Consider the following 26,229-nt stretch of genomic DNA (forward strand, 5'->3'; position numbering starts at 1 on the left):
TCTCTCTCTCTCTCTCTCTCTCCATAACCCCCAGCAACCGCACATTGATGTTTCTCTCTCTCTCTCTATTTTCCTCCCTTCCCTCTCTAAAAATAAATAAATAAAATCTTTTAAAAAAATAGTAGAGACAAATAATCCAGTTAAAAATGAGCAAAGTATCTGAGTAGACATTTCTGTAAAGAAGATATATAAGCCCTGGCTAGTGTGGCTCAGTGGATTGAATGCTGGCCTGTGAACCAAAGGGTCACTGGTTTGATTCCCAGCCAGGGCACAGGACCCCAGGGCACAGGGCACAGGCCAGGACCCTAGTATGGGGCATGTAAGAGGCAACCACACATTGATGTTTCTCTCCCTCTTTTTCTCTCTCCCTCTCTTTCTCTCTCCCTCTGTCTAAAAATAAATAAATAAAATCTTTAATATATATAATATATATTATATTTATATATTATATTTATATATATATTTATATATATATATATATATATATATATATATATATAAAAGGCCAATAAATGCATGCTCAACATCACTAATTACCAGGAAAATGCAAGTCTAAACAGTAATGAGATACCATTACATACCACCCATTAGGATGGTTAAAGAAAACAAGACAAGATAATAACAAGTGTTGACAAGTATGTGAAGAAATCTGAATCCTCATATACTCTGGTGTATATATAAAATGTTCAGCTACTTAGGAAAGTAGTCTGGGATATCTGCAAACTGTTAGACATATAACCATATAACTCAACAATTCCACTCATACATAACCAAGAGAAATAAAAAATATGTTCACAGAGAAATTTCATAAATATTTATAGCAGCATTATGAATCATAGCAAAAAGTTGGAAACAACCTGGTTGTGCAGGAACTAAGGGATGGATAGATTAAATGTGGTATACCCACACAACAGGATACTATTCAGCCATTAAAAGAATGAAGTACTGACACATGCTATAGCACAGATAAACCTTGAAAACATGTTGTGTGAAAGAAGTCAGATACAAAAGACAATATGATTGTGTTTATATGAAATGTATGGAATAGGCAAATCTATAAAGAAAGATTAGTGGCTGCCTAATATTGGAAGGTATGGGGAAAACAATATCAAGTAATTAAAGTACTGTGTTTAAAGTCACAAAAGTAGTGGATAGGTGAATTTTGATATGCTCATACTATATATAGAATATTTTAAAAATAATGACTTATATTGAACAATGTGGATGAATGTTGGCAATCTAATGTTGAGGAAAAACTGAGTTCCTTAAGATTTTATGTACCATGAAACCCATTTCATAAAGTTAAATGAAACTAAGATAAAAATCTTATCTAAGAGTTTTTGACTTCCCAAATCTAAATTCTTTTAAAATAAAAAAATTCAGAATGAGAATATTATGGATTATAAGGGAATATAATTTATCATTGTAGATACCATATATAGCTGATTATAATAACCTGAATTACATTGGTATCTGTCCCCCCAAATGAAAATTTAACTACATGACAATATGGAACAATAAAATTAAGTTTTTTGTGTTCCTTATCATGGATTCTTTTCAATTTCCACTTACTTGAGCACAATGTTAAAAGTTCTAGTTTGTAAAAATAGTCTGCAATTTGACTTTTAATGGTAATCTCTCCCCCTTAATTTTTTCTGGTAGTTTAATGTCAAGGTGGAATACTGATAACTAATGAGATTATAAATTTTGACCATGACTACAGGGATTTTCACCAAAATGCTAGTTTTTAGAAACACCCATTTTTAAGAAGCAGAGGTTGAGTCTCACTAAACTAAAAATGCATCCCAGTCTCTCCAGAAGCTGATGCACAAGGATGGAACCTAGGCATCGGCACTCAAACACACTCATCTCAGAACAGCAAAGTGATGACACAAAGGGACAAACACTGTGGGGGTTCCATCTGGGTGAGCCGGATTCCACCTATGTAACCCTGAGTAGCAGAAGCAGAAACATCAAGTCCAATATCTATGATGCCAGTAGTGTAAGCTGGGGATTGTGTTCAGCAGCTGCTATGGTAACCTCATCACACAAGTTCCATGTCATCACTTGCATTATTGTTCCCAGTTCTGTATCTTTATACCTTAGCACTCAGATTTTTGTTTCAGCAACTCAGTATTCTTTGAATGAATTTCTTATCTAGTCAAATAAACAAAAGTAGACCACATTGACTGTAACCTGTATGCATTTCCATTAAAATTAGAAATAAAACAAACTTGGCTATAGTAAGAATTTCTGTGGGCGATAATCACATCTCTCTCCTTATTTCTGCACAAATGGAGAAAAAGAGCATTTTTTTTTTTGGTAATGCCTTATGGAAAGAGGCAGTTTGACTCTGGAGTTAAAATGTACATCCTCACACTTCATTTAAACTCTAGATATTGAACTACATATAAGCGGAGGACAGGACCTGCAGAGTATGCATAGATAATCACAGACTGCTCTAGGAAACACAAGAAATTTAGGGTCAAATAAAACAAGGCAATATACATGTTTTAATGAATTTCACCAAGGCAATGCATAATTTCTCTTATGACATACAAACAGGAGAAGGGATAAAAATTAAAATCATCCCTAAAAACTGACCCTTCAGTCTGAAAAAATGGGGGGAAGTGGTAAAAAGTCCTGCCCAATACCCACTGTCATAAGGTCTGCAATATGAAGGCAAGAAAGTTAAATAGGTTTAAATACTATGACATTGTTATATGACTTTATCTGCAAATTTTAGAAGATCAAAGGGATCTATCACCTCGTAATCAATACCATAATAAAAATGTTAAAATTTCAGTACTAGCATATTTAAAAAGTATTATGAAACATCATTACATTATAAAAATATTAGAAAGAAGGATAAAGAGTTATCTCAGAAATTTCATTTTGGGATACTCTGTATTTAAAATGAGTAACATTCAAAATATAATCCCAATGAGTCTCTTACTAAAACTGGATAAAATAATTTTAAAATTCAAATGAAGAAATATTTGTATTTACAAATAAAATTGTATAATTAATAATATAAATGTACTTATTTCCAAGTAATAAATTACTGAAAATTGTAATTCAAAGATTGCTGGAATATAGAGCACAGAAATAGAACTGAGAATAAGCACTTAATATTTGGTAAATATTTTTTATTCAGTAGGAGAAAGAGAAATACTTTTAATAAATAGTACTGAATTGGCTTTATTCCTGGATGTAAATAAAGCAGACATCCTGTATCACACCACATCCAATAATTAATTCCAGAAGTACTGAAATGTTAAATCTATATGTGTGCAATACATACCCACATAAGTACACATGGAAAACTGTACATTCTTTTCCATTATTCTCTTGTCCTCTAATATTTTCTATAAGCGAGGCCTTCCTAAGGAACAGAAAACCCTGGAAATGGTTTGGGAAACATATTTTATAGAAATAAAATATGAAAATGTAAGAATGTTTGTTAAATGACTTTTAAATTTCAAAGAAGAAACAAACTGAAACATCACAATTGAGGAATAATAGAATAGGTATTGGTACAAGCATACTGTGAAATATATTGAACCATCAAAATTATCTATTGCCTTGAAGAAAAATTCAAAATGTGCAAATGTTAAAAAGTAAATTACAGATAAATGTGTATCATTTATTTTTGCAAAAATACACTAAAACAACCTACTTGTTAATGTTTAAGGACAAAAGAATATATGGGGGATATACACAAGATTTAAACATTACTCAAAGAAAATGAACAGAGGGGAAGAGAGTGAAGAAAGAAGGGGATGGAAGTTTAAAAATTTATCGGTGTTGTTTCATTGGGTTGGGTGCACATGCATTACCTCTGTAATTTTGGAGGAGGAACTTAATAAGTGACTTGAAATATAGCAGTGAAGAAAATAAAATTTCATTTAGAAATACTTTCTGATAGTAATGCAAACCTTTAGAATGAAAGTGTCTTTAATAATTCTCCCATTTGCAGACTTTTTCTCGAATTTTCTCAAATTGATTATGAAATATGCCTGCAAATAATGCTAAAATAAACAAATGAAACCCTTTAACATGGTATCTAAGAAGAAAGGGAACAGGGAATAAAAGGACAGACCAATAGTAACTTTGGGTATGTGATTTTCCTTCCAGAGAATGATATCCATGCAATATAGGAAGCTGTTTGATGAGCATGAAAATAGAGATACAGGAAAGAAAGGTTCATTGCAAAACATTATCTTAAATCTAAACAAAGCTAACCTATGGGATATTTATTTTTAATATCAGAATTTCTTAATGCAGTACTTTTAGTAGGCTTCTACACTATAATGGCAGAGTTGAGTAGTTTTAACAAAAACGGTATGGTCCATAAAAGCTAAAATATATACTATTGATCTAAGACACAATACATAATCAATTCCAGTGATACATTTGTTGCTAGTGCAAAATTGTGATGCTCTGGCATTTTTTTTTTCTCTTGAGAGTTTATCTCTCTACTTTTAAAAGATTTTTATTTATTTTTAGAGAGAGGAAAGGAGGGAGAAGGGAGAGAAACATCTTGTGTGTGAGATACATTGATTGGTTGCCTCTCGCACACCCCCAATTAGGGACCTGGCCCACAACCCAGGCATGTGCCTTGACTAGAAATCGAACCAGCAATCTTCCAGTTTGCAGGATGGTCCTCAATTTACTGAGTGCACCAGCCAGGGCTCTATTTTTTTTTCCCCAGTTGTGTGTGTATACATATATAGCTTAACAGAGGGATACAAAATACAGTCACGCTCCACATAATGATGTTCAGGTCAACTGACTGCATATACCACAGTGGCATATAGTAGAGCCTAGATATGTAGTAGACAGTGCCATTTAGGTTTGTGTAAGTAGACTCTGATGTTTGAGCATCAATAAAACTATCTAACAACACATTTCTCAGAACACTCCCTTGCTGCTAAGTGGTGCATGACTCTATATCCTATTTAACTGGTGTAATGTTTAGGGTAATTTTTTTAAAAGATTTTATTTATTTAGTTTTCTTGGAGAGGGGAGGGAGAAAGAGAGAGACATCAATGTGTGGTTCCTGGGCGTCATGGCCTGCAACCCATGCATGTACCCAGACTGGGAATCGAAACTGTGACACTTTGGTTCACAGCCCGCGCTCAACCCACTGAGCTACACCAGCCAGGGCTAGGATAAATTTTTAATGTAGAAAAAAATATATACTTGGAAGTTAGCTACTTTATTTTTAATCCAAAACTGCTCACATCCAAGAAATTCTGGGTAATTACCTTATGTTGGTACTCTCCCCTAAATTTCTTTGGTGCCAAGGGATTTATACTATTAAAAACTCCTCCTACAAGCCTTTTGCAGTCACAGCTCTAGTGTCCAGAAGAAAAGTTATCCATGGGCTGCTTGCTACTTACGGTTGATACATCTTTGTCTTCATGGTTTACTTTTAGGTCTGAGCAGCCATTTAGAAATCAAGAGCCATCACAAACTTTAAAAAAAATGTAGATTTCTGCATTCTCTGGAAGTCAGAAGAGCTGGCAAATGGTGCCCTATTTTCCAGTATCAATTAGCTGGAACTGGCCATTGGGAATCCTTTTAACTACTCTCCCATTTGGTTTCTTTTGCTATTCTTTTGATACCTACACTTCACTAATTTCTTTAGTATGCCTACAACTTCTTTATGGATGATAGTCAAAGATAGTTTCCTCTTTTTTGTTCTCCTGATGCACCTGTAACATCAAGATTGTTGGTTTATTATGATATATCTACTCTATAAAAATTCCTTGAACACTTGGTAACATTTTGCCTGAAAAAAAAAAAATTAGGTTTGGAGTTTTGTCAATAGCTACTGTATTCACATATAAATCTCTCTTTTCCTGTTTGTAAGTGCCTTTCAAGAGTTCTGCTTTCCTTTGAGTCATTTTTATTTTCCTAAAAAAATAATAGTTTAGGTTTTCAAATACATCAGAAACAATAGTATTAGGTACAGCATTTTAAATCAGTAACTATAATGTGTTTCTATCCATACTCATGTTTATCCATTTTTCAAAACTATTGCTGTTTGGCTTTTCATTTTTTTCTTCAGAAGTGTCACCAATGTTTTGTCTATATTCTTATTTGTTTTTATATCAGGCATTATACGTAGTTAAAAAGATGTCAGTTTGAATAAGGTCCTTCTCACACATTACACACATTACCTTCCCCAACAAATCCCAAGATTATTTCATGTTCCATGAGAAATAATTGACAAAATTTTCTTAATTCATTACCCTCAATGGATCATTCTTCAATTGCATATCTTGCCTGATGTTAAGGCCTGAAGAAATAGAGGTCTTTCAACAAATAATACTAATGACAACAGTGAATATAACAATGACTAACATTTGATATTTATTATGACATGTATAATTCTAAATATTTTGTCATATTTGATTCTCACACAAAATTATGAGGTAGGTATTACACTTATCTCCATTTTAGAATTTCTACTAAGATACACATATATAAAAACAAAAATTCTAGGGAATGTTAAATACTAAACAGATAACAACTATCCTTCAGGAAAGAAAATGGGTACAAGGATAATGTTCAAAGGGTATATTTGTCTTATTTATAATGTTTAAATCTTTTATAAGGAAACTATATTCATGAATCATTTCTGCAATTAAAATAAGAGACATGATATAAAGATATGCCAAAGAATAATGTCCATCAGGGTACTGTGTGTAATGGCAAAAACTCTGGAGGAAACTTCAATGTCTATCAATAGGAATTTGATAAAATGGTATTATGGCAATACAAGGACACACCATAAAGCCATTAAAGGATTTCTGTTTACTGAGTGCAAAGTTTTTCATGACTGTTTTTAGAATAAGAAAGCCTAAATTTTCTAAAGAGCAAAAAGTAGGTTGTCTTAAAAAATAAAGACGTCACCTTTCTGTTATTAAAGGTATTTTTAAAATAAAGGTATTTTACAATCCATGATATAAACACATGGACTTAAGAGTCATGTAAATTTATGATGAATTAAATGATTAAGAATGTAATAAGTATAGACAAATTAGGGGGAAAAAGAAAATAAAAATCACAGGATTACAATTTAGCATAAATTATCTAATTTTTAAGGTTATAAAGGTGCCAAAAGTTGTGTAATTTTGAGTATTTGCTAGGTCCAGTTACCTGGTGTCAAAAGAAATACAAATTCTATTAAAGAGCTTCCAAAATGGATTTTACTACTGGGGTGTTATTCCTACATTTTTCTTGGACTGAATAAGCTGTAGTCAACAAATAACATGTTTCTACATTATTCAGAATAATTATGATTAAGATAATTTTCTGATGTTGAATAGTTTTGAGATGTAATTAAAAGCCTTCCCACACATTTCATATATTCTATGGTTTATCACCAGTACAAATTTTGATGCTGAATAACTTGTGAGGCATAATTAAAGGTTTTCCCACATTCCCTATATTCACAGGGTTTCTCACCAGTATGAATTCTGTGATGACTAATAAGTTGTGAACTCTGAGAATAGGCTTTCCCACATATCTTACATTCATAGGGTTTCTCACCAGTATGAATCCTCTGGTGTCGAGTAAGGTCTGAACCAGAACGAAAAGCCTTTTCACATTCCTTACATTCATAGGGTCTCTCACCTGTATGAATTCTCTGATGTTTAATAAGTTGTGAGCTCTGACTAAAGGCATTGCCACATTCCTTACATTCATAGGGTTTCTCCCCCGTGTGAATTCTCTGATGTTGAGTAAAGTTCGAGCCACTACTAAAGGCTTTCCCACATTCTTTACATTCATAGGGCTTCTCACCAGTGTGAATTCTCTGATGTCTAGTGAAGTTTGAACCACTACTAAAGGCCTTCCCACATTCCTTACATTCATAAGGCTTCTCACCAGTGTGAATTCTCTGATGTCGAGTAAGGTCTGAGCCACAAATAAAGGTTTTTCCACATTCTTTACATTCAAAGGGTTTCTTGCCAGTATGAATTTTCTGATGATGACTGAGTCTTGAGGGATGTCTAAAGGCCTTTCCGCATTCCTTACATTCATAGGGTTTTTCAATAGTATGAATTATCTGATGTGTAATAAGCTGTGAGTCATGTGTAAAGGTTTTCCTATATTCCCTAGATGCACAGTATTTCTCTTTATTATGAATGATTTGCTGTAATGTAAAGGATGGATGATGATTAAAAGTGGGCATGCCTTCATGGGTGTATATTGGTTGACTGCAATGTCCCTCCTGAGAGTCATGTTGTCTCTCAAATTGGTCATTACATTCCCAATCATCTCTGAAACTAGAGCACTGAAGGTCATGTCTTGTAAGTCTTCCCATTATCTCCCACTGGGCTGACTCTATTTCATAAATTTCCTTCTTCAGAAATAATTTCTTGGCTTCACATCTTGATCCCAGGACTGAAAAAAAAATATAAAAGCAACCATTCAGATATTTCTTGCTTGGGAGAAATAAAACTTCAATTAAAATGGAAGAATTAAATCATATTTTAAAAAAATAGACTGGAGGAGTGAGGAGAGATCACATAGATGAGGGCAGAAAGTAAGCTGCGGGTTTCCAAACACTGCTATGAATAGGAATTATGTAGGGGAATTTGCTAAATATACAGATAACTTAGTCTTATCTTCTTCATTATAGGATAACTCTAATAATACACACATACACATTCATGTAAGAGAATGCCACAGTATAAAGTGTAAAGAAAATAATCATAACTAGTTAACAGAGTTGACAGGAATAAATTAATATGTCAAAGGAAAAATTGTAAGGGGTTGGCAAACTATGCCTGCAACCCTGCAACAATTTTTATAAGTTTTATTGGAACACAGCCACACTTATTCATTTATGTATTATGTATGGCTATTTTTGAGCTACCATGATCGAAGCGAATAGTTGCAACAGAGCCCACATTGACTGTGAGCCTAAAATATTTACAATCTGACCCTTTAAGAAAAAGCATGCCAGCTCCTGGATAGATATGTGTTGTCTATTACAGTAGCCACTAGCATATTATCTGTTTAAATTGAGCATAATAAAATAAAACTTCAAATTCAGTTGGCACTATTCATATTTCCACTGTTCGATAGCTAAATGTGGCTAATGGTACCATACTGGACATCACAAATATAGAACATTTCCATCATTGCAGAAAGTTCTATTTGACAGTACTTGTCTAGACTCAGTAACTAGAGACCCAGGGTCTCTTTAACAAATGATAAAGAAATAGAGGGTAGCAATCCAGATGGGCAAATAGCTTAAGAAAACTCAAAAGTTGAATTAATCTAGCATGAGTGGTAGCAGGGAGGATTCTTTTTTAGCTAGATATGTTTGGGGTTTGATGAAAATACTATTTGCCTTAGAATTCTGTGATGCTGACCTTAGAAGAACTTAACACATACACAAGCACTATAGTGGTGCTGACCAACTGACAGGAAGGGCATTTGTAGGGCAAAGAAAAGAAATGAAAATGTAAAGGAAGGTAGTGTATTGCTACTGAAATATCAGACTTACAAGAGCCAGTTATATAAGTTTTCAACTCAAACTCAGTTAATAACAAGCATTGTTTTCTTGGGCAAATGAGTTCATCTTGTTGAACCCCAATTCTCTGTCTATATAATAGGAATAACAACTAACATGATCATTGTGAGGACTTGGAAAAATATGTGAAAAGTACTTGGTATAAAATATTGCTTTGTATTTGAGAGATAACATTATGAAAGAATTTCTCTACAAACATGGGAATGTAAGGCAAGTAAAGTATCTTGAAGAGCATACTATGAACCCAGAGGGGAAACCTCAAGCCAAAGAAGTGAAAATTATTCTAGTATCATCGTCTTTCTCTTCTCTTCATATAATGATTCAACAAATACTGTCTAATCTTGCTCTGAAGTACTGCTTGAAACTCTTCCCTCTGTCCTTACTAATATGAAATCCCTATCTCTTGGACTACTAGAATAGCCTCCTACCTAGTTTTCCCACTTAAGGTTTACAATCGAACCCACATCACTAGAATGGCATTGCCTGCCACTGCTCTGCTTTTAATTTTTCAATGAATTTCCATGGTTTTGCTCTTACAATAAAAGCTAAGCTCCTGAACATGGTCTCCAAAGCTCTGAATGATCTGGTTCTTGCCTGACTCTTCAACCAAATCTCATACTCTGGTCCCTTTTGGTTTCTGAGCTCCATCCACACTGTTCCTATTTTGTAGTTCTTCTAATACTCCCAGCTCTTCTTCCCTATTAAGGCCTTTCCAGGTACTGTTCTTTTTATTTAGAAGATGTTTTCTTTCACTGTTGGCCTTGATCACTATTACCCATTTTCCAAATCTCTACAGAAAGAACATAGTTTTGGAAGTCTTCTCTGATCCCATTACCAAATTACACCCTCCTTGTAATTACCTTTTTAACACCCTATTCTACTCCTTAACAGGGTTTTCACAAATTGTAATTACATATTTTTAAAGTTCATTTAATATCCTTTTCTCTCAATAGATCTTAAGTTTTGTGAAAGCAAGAAAAATGTCTGATGTCTTCATCAATGTGTATTCAATACTGAGCACAGTATCTCCCACATATTGGAAACCCAACAAATATTTATTGACTGACTCAGCATGTATGTTCTTTAATGATAAAGTGTCGAAAATATTCTTGTAGAGAAAAAGGACGTACTCTTTTCAAACATGGCACACTGAATATACATATGCATTTGTTACTACTCCTTCTAAGTGATAGTAATGATATTAAATGAAAGAAGAAACTCTATTAGGACAAAGAGAATGGGAGAGGAAAGAACAGCAAAACGATTTTAGAAGAAACAGAGTATATGTAATATACAAAGTAACTAATGATGTATCAACCATTAAAAAACCCTAAAACACCAAAGTTGCAGATTGTTCCTATTGTGGATTCCCAAATATTCTCAAGAACTGAAATTATGAGGTACATTTGCAAAGTAGGGTGCATGAGGGGCTGCAAACAGGAAGATTAATTGAAATCTGAATGAAACAGACCGACCACAGATTCTCAAACCTACCTCAGACAGCAGGCTGATTCCCCTACCTACTATATCCAGTAAACTCCCAGAATCTGTCAGCCAATCTTATTTTTATTAATTCCCAGAAAAAGAGTAGAGGATTTCATTCTGGAGAAAGCCAGACCCAAAGAAAAGACCTGGTAGCTATTCTCAGCCAATAAAGTGTTCTAGGCAGATCAATACCAATAAATCTACACCTTCTTAGACACCAACAAGCTCTAGTCAGCTTTTTAATGCCAGTGTTTTATATGCAGACAGTCTTGAGTCACTAGCTACTTCAGGAAATTTTTAAACATAATAAGAGATTAAAATAAACAAAGAAGAAAAAAGAACTCAGGAAAGAGAGACAATAGAGAAAAAATTTTAAAATTCAAAAGAAGAATGTTTCTAAAAAAAAACATATAACAATCCCACAAGAAAATGTCAGAAAAAGAAATATTCAAAGAAGAAAAAGGTTCTTTGTAAAAATTAATTCAAGGATTAGAAGTTAATAAAATCCCACAGAAATACAACATAAAAAGAGAGATGGAAAAGAAAAAAAATTCTAGGGCTAGGACAAGAAATTTAAGATTTCAATGACCAGTTTTCAATCATTCAAAAATTTAATGAGCCCTTCCTGTGTGTCAGACATGGTACCAGGCACTGGATATAAAAAGTAAACAAAGTGTAAAACATACAGAACAGAGAAAAATGACGGGTAACAAATGATAAAGAAAATTTCAATTATTTAAAGTTTCCAGAATAAAATTTCTCAGTGTGTTCTCAGCCAAATGAAAGAATGTAATCAATCAACATTATGTTATCTCAACATGAAATGTTAGAACATCATAACTAAAGAACTCTAAAAGTTTCCACTCAAAGGAATTAAACAGGTCACATAAAAGAATTAAAAACTTAAATGTGTTTTGGAATTCTCAAAAACACCAGATGTTAGAAGATTTTAGAAATCCATGGGGCAATGTCATCAATATTTTGACAGTGAGTTTTTCAACCTGAAATTACATCTCCAGACAAATTATTAATCAAACATGAGGGTGAAATGAAAACATTTTCAGACAATGCGAAGAACCACAAAATATACTTTCTATTTACTTCTCTTACATACTTCCCTTGGTTGTTTTTGGAAGATGTGCTTCAGGATAATGAGGGAATAAACTAAGAAAGAGGAAGGCAAGAGATCCAACAGTCAAGGTATACAAAAATAAAGAAAAGAGACACAAGAAATTGAAAGGAGACAAGTAAAGGGAATCAATGGGATGATGCTGAGGGAATCCATACAATGACAGTGAAGAGAAATTCTAAAATGACAGTTATGTAACAGTCTCAGCCAGGGCAGAAAAGCAGAGGGCTAGAGGAATGTCTCAGTTAAAAAATAAACCAGTTACCTGATGTGTAAAAAGAGTTAGATTAGTAACAGATAAACAGAAAACTAAGACTTCTCAATGAAGATAAGGATTAACAGCATGGAAATTAACAGAGCTCAGCAATGAAAGCCAATTATCTAGTGCTGAGTAAAGTGAATAATGACTTTAAAAAAACTTAAAAAAAAAAAAAAGAAGGAAAAACTGTGGCCCTAGCCCAGTGGCTCAGTTGGTTGGAGTGCTGACTTGTACACCAAAATGTTGTGGGTTTGATTCCCCGTCAGAGTACATACCCAAGTTGCAGGTTTGATCGCTGGTCAGGGCTCATATGGGAGCCAACCAATCATATAATGGTTTCTCTCTTTCCCCCTCCTTCCTCACTCTCTAAATACCAATAAATACATTTTAAAAGCTGTGAGATAATGATATGTGGAAGATGAGGAACAAGGTTAAAAAGTAAGCTATCATCTTCAAATTCCATAGATTTTTAAAAAAATTCTCAGAGAAAGAATACAAATGGTGACCGCCACCCCCCCCCCACACACACAATAGTGACAGTCATGGGAAAGGAAAATTGTATAGAAAATAAATGTAAAACATGACTCCCAGAAAAATACAGAAATGATACGGAACCAAAAATAAAACAGCTTCCTAGAGCTGTAGAAGACTTAGTAATCGTATGGTTTCCTTCTGTGATAAGCAGAATTTATGAAGAGAGATTTTAACTAGCTATATCTTGGTATAATTTTTGGAGTTCAAAAGAAAAAGAAAACTCTATAGAACTAAATTCCTAGATGAATCAGGTAGTATCCTACTCCCATGTTTGTGTTTGGTGTTGCCCCTAAAAATTCTCTTAAAGTTTGAATGGTTACCAGATTATAAAGAAAACTGGAAGGGACTTCCGGCCAAGATGGACGCATAGGTGGACGCACTGTGCCTCCTCGCACAACCAAGATAGGGACAACAACAATTTAGAAACAGAATAACAACCAGAACTGACATAAATTTGATCAGAATAGAAGTCACACAACCAAGAAGTTGAAATTGACCCATTCAACCAGACCAGTAAGAGGGGCAGAGTCTGGCAGCCGGGCGTGGGGCGCAGCATGGAGAGCAGAGAGCATTGGGACCGGGTGCATAAGGCATCTGGGGGCGCAAAAGGCATCCAGGGCATGCAAGACTGCAGCGGGTGGACCCTGAGTATGCAAGCAGCAGCTGGCAGACCCCAGCCGAGGGGTGGCAACTGGCAGACCCAGTGAAGCGGCGACTGTGAAGCAAGGCACTGCGCACAACCCAGGGTCCCAGCGCTGGAAAATAGAGCCTCGGGACACTGATAGAAAACACCTGTGGGAGTTGAGGCACAGAGAGAGACACCCAGCCTCACAGGAGAGGTTCTTGGAAAGTCCCACCGCGTGCACAAGCCCACCCACACGGGAATTAGTACCAGAGGGGCCCAGTTTGCTCGGGGGAAGAAGCAGAAGGGACTGAGGTCCCAAGGAGAACAGAGCAAGTGCCATTGTTCCCTCGGCCCTGCCCCCACATACAGCTTCACAACCCATGGACTGGGGTGCCCCGCCCTGGTGAACACCTAAGGTTCCACCCCTCATCTGTAACAGGAATGACCAGACCAAAAAAAAAAAGGAGATGGCTCAAACAGAAGACCAAATGAAAGCCCCAGAACTGATCCTTTTAAGCGACTGAGAGATAGCCAGCCTATCAGATGCACAGTTCAAAACACTGGTGATCAGGAAGCTCACAGAAGTGGTTGATTTTAGTAACAAATTAGATGAAAAAATGAAGGCCACAATAAGTGAAATGAAGAAAAATACACAGGGAACCAATAGTGATGGAAAGAAAGCTGGGTCTCACATCAATGGAGTGGACCAGAAGGAAGAAAGAAACAACCAATCGGAAAAGAATGAGCAAATAAGAATTTAAAAAAATGAGGAGAGGCTTAGGAACCTCCGGGACATCTTTAAATGTTCCAACATCCAAATTATAGGGGTATCAGAATAAGAGGAAGAACAACCAGTGGAAAACTTATTTGAACAAATAATAAAGGAGAACTTCCCCATTCTGGCAAAGGAAATGAACTTCCAGGAAGTCCAGGACGCTCAGAGAGTCCCAAAGAAGTTGAAACCAAGAAGGAACACACCCAAGGCACATCATAATTACATTAGCCAAGGTAAAAAATGAAGGAGAGAATCCTAGAAGCAGCAAGAGATAAGGACAGTTACCTACAAAGGAGTTCTCATCAGACTGTCAGCTGATTTCTCAAAAGAGACCTTATAGGCAAGGCACTGACTGGTGTAGCTCAGTGGATTGAGCGCGGGCTGTGAACCAAAGCATTACAGGTTCGATTCCCAGCCAGGGCACATGCCTGGGTTGCAGGCCATGGCCCCCAGCAACCCCATATTGATGTCTCTCTCTCTCTCTCTTTTTTCCTCCCTTCCCTCTCCAAAATAAACAAACAAACAAATAAAATCTTAAAAAAAAAAGAGAGAGAGAGAGAGACACCTTACAGGCAAGTAGGGGCTGGAAACAAGTATTCCAAGTCATGAAAGGCAAGGACCTACATCCAAGATTGCTCTATCCAGAAAAGCTATCATTTAGAATGGAAGGGCAGATAAAGTTCTTCTCAGATAAGGTCAAGTTAAAGGAGTTCATCATCACCAAGCCCTTAGTTTACAAAATGTTAAAGGGACTTATCTAAGAAAAAGAAGATAAAAAAACATGTATAGTAAAATGACAGCAAACTCACAATTATTAACAACCAAACCTAAAACAAAACCAAGAGAAACTAAGCAAACAACTAGAACAGGAGCAGAACCACAGAAATGGAGATCACATGTAGCGTTAGCAACAGGGCAGTGGGAGGAGGAAAGTGGGGGAAAAGGTATGGAGAATAAGTAGCAGAGATGGTAGGTAGAAAATAGACAGGGGGAGGGCAAGAATAGTATGGGAAATGGAGAAGCTAAAGAACTTATGACACATGTACATGAACTAAAGGGGGGGAATGTGGGTGGGAGAGGGTGTGCAGGGTGGAGGGGAGTGAAGGGGGAAATGGGACAACTGTAATAGCATAATCAATAAAATATATTTAAAAATTGTAAAAAACAACAAAAAAAACAACAACAAAAAAAGAAAACTGGATTTCTGGTTTTCCTGAAACACTGGATTATCTGACTTCACTGGCCTTCACTCTCACATGATAGGTGTTTCCTGCCCTTAAGTGCTTACATCTTTGAGACAGGTATATAGTCTCTTTTTTATTAGCCATCTCTACTGCTGCCTAGTCCCATGAAAAGCCTCAGGCCAAGGGCAGTTGCCATGTACATCTGCAATATTGCTTTCCTTGTTTTCACCTTCATTCCTAAAGAGTTTCTGCTGGATATATAGTATTCTGGGTTGACAGTTCTGCACAATAAAGTACTGTTCCACTTTCTTTTGGCCTATGTGGTTTATGAAGTGAAATCCATTTATTCAAATAAGTTTCCCCACAAATAAAGCATTATATTCCTATCGTTCTTTCAATGCATTTTTTGTCATCCATTTTCAGCAATTTGATGATATATCTGAACATGGATTCCTTTGGGTTTATCCTATTTGAGGTGGCTGAGTTTCTTGAATTGGTGTATCTTTCACCAATGCTGGTAAACCATTATTTCTTCAAATAGTTTTTTTTAGTCCTAAACTTTCTCCTCCCCTTTTGGGATTAACATGTTATTCAACAAAAATGTTAAGCCTTCATTGTAGTCTCACATGTCCCCAAAATTGCATTCTTTTTAAGTTTTTAATCTTTTTTTCTGTTATTAATATTTGGTAAATAATTTTGATCTACTTTCAAGTTCACTAATTTTCCTCCATCATCTCTTCTCCTATTGAGTCTATCCAGTTTTTTAAAATTTTGACCATTGTATTTTTCAGTTCTAAAGTTTCCATTTGTTTTTTAGGTCTTTTTAAAAATCCTGATCCAAAGATATGTTTTTTAATGATGAGAGTGAGAGAAAGAAAGGGAGGGAAACATCAATGTGAAAGAGAAACATTGTCGGTTGACCCCTGTATGCTGACTGGGGATCGAACCTCAACCCAAGTATGTGCCGTGACTAGGGATTGAACCCACAGCTTTTGGTGTATGGAACAATGTTCCAGCCAACTGGACCAGGACTATGTCTTCTATCTTTCAATTGTATCATTTGATTTCCAGCCATTGAGTTATATGGGTTCTGTACATACTTGTCAGATATTAAACCTTTATCAGGTTTATGATTTGTAAATATTTTCTCCCATTCCATAAGTTAACTTTTCATTGTCTTGATGGTTTCTTTTGCTGTGCAGCTTTTCAGTTTGCTTTTTATTACCACTTGTTTATTTTTGCTTTTGGTGTCAAATCCAAAAAATCCAAGGCTGATTTCAAGGCTCTTACTACCTATGTTTTCTTCTAGGAGTTCTGTGGTTTCAGGTCTTTTGTTCAAGTATTTAGTTCATTTTGATTTGATTTTCCATTTATGATGTAAGATAGTGGTTGTTTCATTCTTTTGCATCTTAGTTAAGTTTTCCCAGCATCACTTATAAAGGAAACTGTCCTTTCCCCATTGTATATTCTTGGCTCCTTTTTAGCGAATTTATTGACCACTTATGTGTGTTTTTATGCCAATGCCATATTATTTCGATTTGTTTAGTTTTGTAATATACAGCTGATCCCTGACTAACACAGGGGCTGGGGCTCTGACCACCCAAGAAGTTAAAAATCTGCATATACCTTATTAGCCGTGTATAATGCACTCCCATGTATAATGTGAGCTCACAGTTTTCACCCAAACTTTCAGAGAAAAAAGTCTTTTGTTTTAATTTTTTAATTCAATTTATTTATTTATATTTAGATACTTCTTTGTATTATAAAGGAATTTTAGCATTTATTTTTGAACATATTATTGTAGAAGAAATTTTATGTAACAAATAATTACAAAACACATGAAAGGATATAAGGTATTTCAGGTAATGCCTATGTAAAATGCGCATTCTTATTTTCCTTCAAAAATTTGGGCAAAAGAGTGTGCATTAAACACACCAAAACATGGTAATTAAAGTCAGCCCTTCACCTATGTGATTTCCCAATCATGGTTCAAAAATACAGTTGACCCTTGAACAACGTGGGTTTGAACTTAAGCATTCAAGTGGACCCACGCAGTTCAAACCACACTATTCAAAAGTCCACTACAGTTTGAAAGCAGAAAAAGTGATGCTTCTAGATGCCTCCTTCTTTATCAACATTGATTTGCTATTCAGGGTCTTTTGTTGTTCCATACAAATTTTAGGATTGTTTCTGTTTCTCTGAAAGTTGTCATTGGAATTTTGATAGGACTGCACTGAATCTGTAGATTTCTTTGGGTTCTTTCTATAGACATTTTAACAAAACTAATCCTTTCACTTCTTTCATCAGTCTCTTGGAGTTTTCAGTGGTTATATTTATTCCAAGGTATTTTATTCTTTTAGATGCAATTGTAAATGAAATTGTTTTTAAAATTTTCTGAGTGTTTCTTATGAGTGTATAGAGGCACAACTGATTTTTATATATTAATTTTGTATCCCGCAATTTTATTGAACTCATTTATTACTTCTAACAGTTTCTTTTTTGGTGGGGGTCTTTAGGATTTTTTATATAAAGTATCATGCTACCTGCAAATATTGGGTTGGCCAAAAAGTCTGTTAGTTTTTTTCTGTAAAATAAAAGACACATTTTTCATTTTCACCAGTAACTTTACTGATTTGAGTATTTTGAGTATATCAGCTATCTCCCACTATTGGCTTCTAGTGGTATAAGCCAGGCGTACTCCTAAATATCTTCCAATGCATAAAATAGCCCTACAGCAAAGAACTGTTTGGCCAAAGTGTCAATAGTACCAAGAAACTTCATAAACCACTTTTGACATATTTGATCAGTCATAGCACCTTCTCCATACATTGCACAAATATTTTTTTTTACATTACAGTTGTGTTTTTACCTTTCTTGAAATTTTAAAGCACAATACTCCAAAAATGTTGCTTATTTTCTTCCATCTTCAATATTAAAATGGCTACACAAAAATTCACCAATTTTGATAACATTTTTTAAATGCACACTGATAGGATAGCTGTCACAATACAATCTAACAAAATTGTTTCAAATGGCATTAAAGACAACTAAGCACTACTAGAGCCATTGCATGGAGAAAATGTAACCGACTTTTTGGCCAGTCCAATGGGAACATTTTTACTTCCTCCTTTCCAATTTAGATGCCTTTCATTTCTTTTTCTTGCCTTACTGTTCTGGCTAAGACTTCCAGTGCTATTTTAAATAAAATTGGAAAGAATTTTTATGTTGTTCCTGACATGAGAAAAAAAACTTTCAGCTTTTGTCACTGAGTATAATGTTAGTTGTGGGCTTGCCATATATAGCTTTTATTATGTTGAGGTATGTTCCCTCTATACCCACCTTTGTTGAGAGTTTTTATCATGAATGAATGTTTTTAAAATTCAACATTTTAGCCCTGGCTGGTGTGGCTCAGTGGATTGAGCACCAGCCTGTGAACCAAAGGGTAGCCGGTTCGATTCCCAGTCAGGGCACATGCCTGGGTTGCAGGCCAGCTCCCTGGTGAGAGGCACGTGAGAGGCAACCACACAAGGATGTTTTTCTCCCTCTCTTTCTCCCTCCATTTCCCTCTTTCTAAAAATAGATAAATAAAATCTTTTTAAAAATTCAGTATTTTATTTTATTTTTTTATTTTTTATTTTAAAGATTTATTTATTTTTAGAGAGGGAAGGGAGGGAGATAGAGAGAGAGAGAGAGAAACATCAATGTGCAGTTGCTGGGGGTTATGGCCTGCAACCCAGGCATATACCCTGACTGGGAATCAAACCTGCGACACTTTGGTTCACAGCCCGTGCTCAATCCACTGAGCTACGCCAGCCAGGGCAAAAATTCAGTATTTTAAATGAATCTTTACTTAATGTAATTTTAAAGCTCATATGGAAACCAAAAAGGCAAGTATAACCACATACTTCTGAAGAGAAAGGTATAAGGATCTGTCCTACCAGAGAGAAGAACATTTTAAAGAAGCAAGAGTAATTAGGACAGAAATAGATAAAAAAAGCCAATGTAACAATAGTGAATATGTATACATAGAATTTAATATGTGACAAAAGAAACACTGTGGAACAGTAGAAAACAGATAGACTTTTTATTCAGTGGGGCATACATAATTTATTCTCTATATGGGAAACAATTACAACAAATCTCTATTTCACATCTTTCATAAAAATCAATTCCAGTTACATTAATAGGATTTTAATAAGAAAGTCAAAACATAAAAAAAAAAACCCAGGAGAAAATTGGGCTAGGAAAAGGTTTTAAGACACTCAAAGCACATAGAAAAAAGAAATTTCTTCTTTTGTTTTTATTTTCATTTTTTTATCATCATTCATAACAGAATTTTTATAAAGTCTATCTTATAATTTAACTAATGATATAATTTAATCATACTAAAAAAAGAGTTACTATTCATCACAAGATAACATAAAGAAACTAAATAAAAAAGCTACAACTGGTCCGGGTTGGTGTGGCTCAGTGAATTGAGTGCCTGCCTGGTAGTTCAATTTCCAGCCTAAGGCACATGCCTGAGTTGCAAGCCAGGTTCTCAGTAGGGGGAGCGCAAGAAGCATCCACACATTGATGTTTCTCTCCCTTCCCCTCTCTAAAAATAAGTAAAATCCTTAAAAAAAAGCCACAACTGGAAAAGATGTCTATAAAACATGTTACTGACTAAAAATTAAGTACCCAGAATATATTAAAAAATTCCTACAAATCTTAGGAAAAAGACTAATAGTCTAATACAAAAATAATCAAAGTTATCATTACACAAAAGACACACTAAAGGCCAAATAATAAATAAAAATGTAATTATCTTAATGGTAACCAGGAACATTTAATTTAAACCAGTGAAATAAGATTTTATACTTATAAATCATAAGAAAATGAAAAACATCTCACATATCAATTGTAGGGAGAGAAGGTGATACAAACACTTGTAAAAGAGTTTGGCATTAACCAGTAAAGCTGAGTAAATAGGTATGCCAAGACCTAGTGATTATACTCTCAGGTGCATTTCCTTGAAAATCTCTTATATATGCAAATCTAGAGATTTACACTTCATCTTATAATTTTATGTTAATTGTATGTTATATATACCCTATTGTGTATATTAACTTCATTTTATAACTGGCTATTCAATTTGTTAAATAAAAAGCAACAGGTTTAAGAGTCAAAAGCTCATAGCTAAAGAATATATTAGTGAATCAACAGAAATCAAGTCAAGAAATTCTATGCAAAAGCAGTATAAATGGAAAAACAGACGAAAAGTAAAAGACACTGATGATAACAGATGTTCTAATGCCTGTTTAACAGGAGCATAACAGAGAAAAGAGGAAATGGTAGCAAGGTAATATTTGAAGTGATGACTGCCAAAGACTTCCTATCACCAAAAAAAGAAGAGTCCTCAGATTGAAAAACATACCAGTACTGCTGTACTTCAGGTCTCTGCACAAATGACAACTTACTGGAAAAAAGTTTTTTTTTTACCATGTCACATAAAAGAGCACCCTCTATCCACTCTTTGCACTTTTTTTTTTAGTACTTACTATTACATGATAAATTATATATTCATTTATTTGTACATCTATTCTTGCACTGGAGGGTGACCTCTGAGAATCAAGTTTTTTTCAGGTTCTATTGGCTACTGTAACCCTCAGAGTTAAGAACAGTGCTGGGGCTTTAACTGGTGTGGCTCAGTTGATTGGGCGTTATCTTGCAAAGTAAAAGGTTACCCATTCCATTCCCAGTCTGGACATATGCCTGGGTTTTGGGTTCAGTCCCTGGTCAGGGTATATAAGAGAGGCAAGTGATTGATGTTTCTCTCTCACACTGATGTTTCTCTCACTGTCTTTCTCCCTCCCCTCCCCTCTGTCTAAAAATCAATAAAATAAAAAAGAATAGTGTTGAGTGTACAGTGGTTACTCAATAAACATATAATGAATGCTGTCCCATTTGTCCTCCTTCATACAAAATCTCTTTACCTTTGCCAGCTCTAAATTCTCAATAGAAGCAAAGACCCTTCACTTCCAATATTCTATCTAAAGTCTATGACACACATGTTCAAATTTCCTCCTCTGACCGCTTTCTGGATCAATTTCTCTTCTATATTTCTAGTTCTCACTTTCTGCTGTCCTCCCTATTTTAACCTCTCTTATGGTGGTTCTACTTTGTAGAAGTTATATATAAACATGTTCTGGTACCCCTACTAAGGTATAAATTCTATAACTGCTTATTCCTTTTTTTAATATCTACAGAACTTAGAAGAGTACCTCACACACATTAGAAAATCAGTAAATGTTCGTTAAAAGTATGACTGAATCAATGAGTGTATGAACTACTGTATCTAAAAAACTCTAAGATAATTAGTTTTTGGCAATGTAGAAAAGAATATATTTCAGGAGACAGTGATGCTTTTTTTTTAAAGGCTAACACAAAAGAGGATGAGAAGCTGATAAGGAACTAGAACCAAAATATGGACAGAAAGAAATATCATTAGAGAGGGCGGAAGAGGGCACAGCTAGTTAAAATTAGGAGAAAAGTGTAAGAGGAAAAGAACAGGCATTGTGTTAAGTAAGGGCAAAAGGTGAGGTCATTTGAAAGCTCATACAGAAAAGGATTACTTTTGTATACAGGCCTAAGGCTTTTAAGGGGAACTTCCCGGATAGCAATTCTAAAGTATAGCCTCTCCACTGAACAACTGGGTCGTTACTGCCATGCCTCACTTACCTGGACACTGGCCTCCTGTTACTTCTCTGTTAACCAACCAGGGCTCCTTCCCCTGCTCCAAGAAGGAGATCACATCTGGTTTAGAAATAGAATGTCCTGCTTATAAAAGAAGTAATGAGACATGTTTATGATAAGAATGTCCCAGAATTCAAATCCAGTTCTTTCATTAAGAAAGAATCAAAGAAAGGTATAATAGCTTTATGAAACATAATGAGGATTTGAATCTTCACCCATAACTCAACACAGCTTCTTCTTTCTCACTCTATAATATTAAAAACATTCCTCTGGGAACTGGATTAAAAACCTAATCGGTTACTGAAAAGGTAGGTAAGTATTTCACCCTGGAGGAAGTAGACCTTCTGAGGGCAGAATCTGAATTAATATGGACAGATGTCCTTACCCATTGAAACCAGGTTGTTGTAATTCTCCAACATCACATCTCTGTATAAATCTCTCTGATCATCATTCAGGCATTCCCACTCCTCCTGAGAGAAGTCTATGGACACATCACTGAACATCACTGACTCCTGGAACAACAATCATGTATATGACTTAATTAATTTAAAAAGTGTGTTTTGTGAGGAAAAGAGAGAAGAAAAAAATAAAAGTAGAGGAAGTGAAAAATTGCAAGCATATAGAGAAGGTCTGAATGGGAAGCAAGCAGAGGACTGTAAAATAAGCATGACTGAATCAATGTGCCTCCATATCATTATGTTTCCTCCAGACAAAACTGCTTCTGCATACTGGAACACTTCCAGTACATAAGTCTGAGAAGGTACAAAGTCTACCAAGAGTTTCATAATTAAATGAAATAGTATATGCAAACACCTAACACAATACTTGTCATATAATATGTGTGCTTCTTTCTCCCTCCTTTTTCCAAATACTGAAAGTAAAATTTCAGAAAAAGTGATATAGAAGATATTAAAGGCATCCAGAGAAGAGTAGATCATATAAAAGACATCAAGAATCAGAGAGGCAATGGGATTCTTTACATTACTAAAAGTAAGAAATAAGAACAACTCTTCATTATTCTTATGGAAAAAGGTAATTCTGACAAAGAATTCTATAACTGAAATATTATTCTGTTGTAAGAATGAAAAACAAAATTCCTAGACATAAAGGACACAAGCACAATATCTTAGGAAACTACTGAGGATGTATTCCACCAAAATGGGGGAGTAAAGAACAGGGGAAGATATGAGATTCAAGAAGTAGGTAAATTAACACAGGAAAACAGTGAAGGAAAATTCCAGGGAACAAAAAAAGGGAAGTCTTGGGAAAACTGCAGCAGGCCTAGAGAGTAACCAGACTAGATGGGAGCAAGGCCAAAAGGGAACAGAGATGGAAGCTTCCACATGTTCAAAAGGAATGATGTGTTTGATCAGATAGAAAACATATTAATTGGCATGTGACAGTAATCCTGGATATTTTGAATAAAAATACATGGACAACTAAGCAAGTGTGGGGGAAAAATTAACTTCAGGAAAAACAAAAAGTTATAATAGAATAAAGCTGAGCTAGTTCAGGAGTTAGTGATATTTACAGTCCTAATAGTCCATACACTATTAATTTAAGCAAAAATTGTAATAACAGAATCAGAGGAAATGAAGGGTGTAATAGGAAGTACAATGTTCCTTCCACTCTTCAGTAAGTCAAGAGAAAATGAGTAAAATTGATTCATCAAAAGATAGCAATTATACCATATTCAAGAGTTGAGGGGGGAAAGGGGTTAGGGAGGTGAGTGAACAAGTTGAAGGGATTAAGAAGTACAAATTGGCAATTACAAAACAGTCATTGGGACGTAAAGTATAGTATAGGGAATATAGTCAATAATATGATAATTATGTATGGTGCTAGGCAGGTACTTGAAATATTGGGGATCACTTTGTAAATTATATGATTGTCTAAGCATTATATTATACACTTGAAACTAATATAAGATAATATTGAAAATCAACAATAATTAAAAAATTAAAAAAGGTCTTGACGGCATCTACCTTTTAGGAATGGAACTGGTGATAAGACTGGAATAGTACTACTTCACTTGTACACATGTGTAAAATGACTTTTAAAAATATTTTATCTAGAAAATTATATTCACATATAATTCAAGGCTGAATCATTAAAATGTCACATTATATAATAAGTTATTCCTTATTACAATAAATTCTTTTCATAAGCATATTTTTCACTGAATAATATTCTGTTATAGGGATATAAATGACAGTTTTTCTTTTGCTTTCAGACATTGAGGCCATAGGTGATCTTTAAAGATCTTCCCAACATTAGTCCAATCTTACTTATAATCCTACCCATTATTCAACTATAAATTCCCTTTGTTCCTGAGCTATGGGAAATTGATGGAGGAGGTCATTCCACTATTAAGACTGAAATCAAACAAAATCTTATTCCACACATTTTCTCATTGGAAAACCTAGGTCTGTGGAGATGGTCAGGGCTTTTCCCTACAAGGTGCCCTTAAGCATTCATTTTCATCCTATCAACTCACTGTCCAATCAAATTAGATTCATTAACAAATGAATCAAGATTTCTGGCAGAAGTCTAAGATAGAAGATGCTAAAGTACTTAAAAAATGAGTTTGTAAACATTGTTTAAAGTAGGAGGAAGAACTGGGAGGTTTAGGAGGAAATAGGGATCAGTTTCCTGAAGTGTGACTATTTTAACTAGCATAAAAAATACTTTTTTCAAGTGTCGCAGGTTCGATTCCCAGTCAGGGTACATGCATGGGTTGCAGGCCATGACCCCCAGCAACCGCACATTGATGTTTCTCTCTCTCTCTCTTTCTCCCTCCCTTCCCTTTCTAAAAAATAAATAAATAAAATCTTTAAAAAAATATTTTTTTCAAAACCCTGTGTCAGTCAGTTTTTTACATTATATAATTTACAATCTCTTTATAGAAACAAGTATTCTTGATGAAATCATAAGGAATTTCCTGATAAATTTTAATCTGATTAACACCTCTTCAGAGAAACTTACCAACCATTTGACCCTCTAATAGTTATCTGCAAGTTAAGAGTATAAAGATCTTTAACTATTCTTTTCTTTTTTCCAAAGATTATTGAACCACTTCTTTTTTTTATGACTATCTCCACAAACAGAAAAATGTTTAAATTGGCTTGTTAGACACCTTTTTCTTCAGGGCAAAGGTAGAAGAACTTCAGCAATGCCTATAATGAAACTGTATGAAAGTTTTTTGTCTATGTTTTTTAAACACCAAAAAGCATCATATGAGGAAAGTTAAGTGTTTACATGTACTAGCAATAAAAATGACTCTATTTGAGCAAAAGAAAACATCATCTCACCTGAGCCATGGCTTTGATATTTGTAGAAAAAGACCAGTCCTCCTTTGGGCTCCTCTTTTGGAAAAAGACAGCTGGGAAAAGCAAAAGAAGCTACATAAGATCCCACTTGCCTCATAACTCCAAAAATGACTATCTCCCTTCTGTTCATTCCACACAAACACTTGAGGGGTTATTAGTGAGAAGAATAAACAAATATCTCATTATGCCCAACTCCAGAAACATTAGGCTTTAACTTGAGCAGGATAGAATTGAACAACCTGATATGGCTTGGAGAATATACTTTGTATATATGTACATATAGGCCCAAAGATATCATATTTTACACAAGTTGTAGCATGTTATATATATTTGCTATTTTAAGTTAATGTATCTTGGACTGGATCCCAACTAGTACATAGAGAGATAGATAATTCTCTTATCTAAATTGTGTATCATTACGTGGATATACTTTATTTAACCAATCTGTTGCTGATCAGTTGACTTGTTTCCAGTCTTTCACTATAACATGCTATACTAAAGATCTTTGTACATATCATTTACCAGCATATGAATTTTGCATGATTAATTTCTGAAAGTTGATCATAATCATTTTGGTTTGGATATACATTGGCCAAATCAGTTTTCAGTCATCTTGTA

At 34.8% G+C, this 26,229-nt stretch overlaps 1 protein-coding gene across 9 annotated transcripts in view; it reads right to left on the bottom strand.

The window, feature by feature from the left end:
* Nucleotides 1-6,355: 6,355 nt before the first annotated feature.
* The window catches only part of ZNF566 (zinc finger protein 566), a 30,023-nt gene continuing 10,149 nt past the window's right edge, over nt 6,356-26,229 (bottom strand). For 6 of the 9 annotated variants that reach the window (XM_045833797.1, XM_045833799.1, XM_045833793.1 and 3 more), the window contains 4 exons: nt 25,594-25,664; nt 22,668-22,794; nt 22,268-22,366; nt 6,356-8,418 (listed from right to left, as the gene is read on the bottom strand). In XM_045833797.1, the coding sequence (XP_045689753.1) occupies nt 7,394-8,418; nt 22,268-22,366; nt 22,668-22,794; nt 25,594-25,602 (1,260 nt within the window). In that variant the 5' untranslated portion in view covers nt 25,603-25,664 and the 3' untranslated portion in view covers nt 6,356-7,393. The remainder of the gene's footprint in view (nt 8,419-22,267; nt 22,367-22,667; nt 22,795-25,593; nt 25,665-26,229) is intronic. The other 3 variants (XM_045833801.1, XM_045833800.1, XM_045833802.1) reach the window with 3 other exon arrangements.

The sequence above is a fragment of the Phyllostomus hastatus genome, unplaced genomic scaffold (genome assembly GCF_019186645.2).
Source record: "Phyllostomus hastatus isolate PE091 unplaced genomic scaffold, TTU_PhHast_1.1 phas_contig_194, whole genome shotgun sequence".
Taxonomy (NCBI): domain Eukaryota; kingdom Metazoa; phylum Chordata; class Mammalia; order Chiroptera; family Phyllostomidae; genus Phyllostomus; species Phyllostomus hastatus.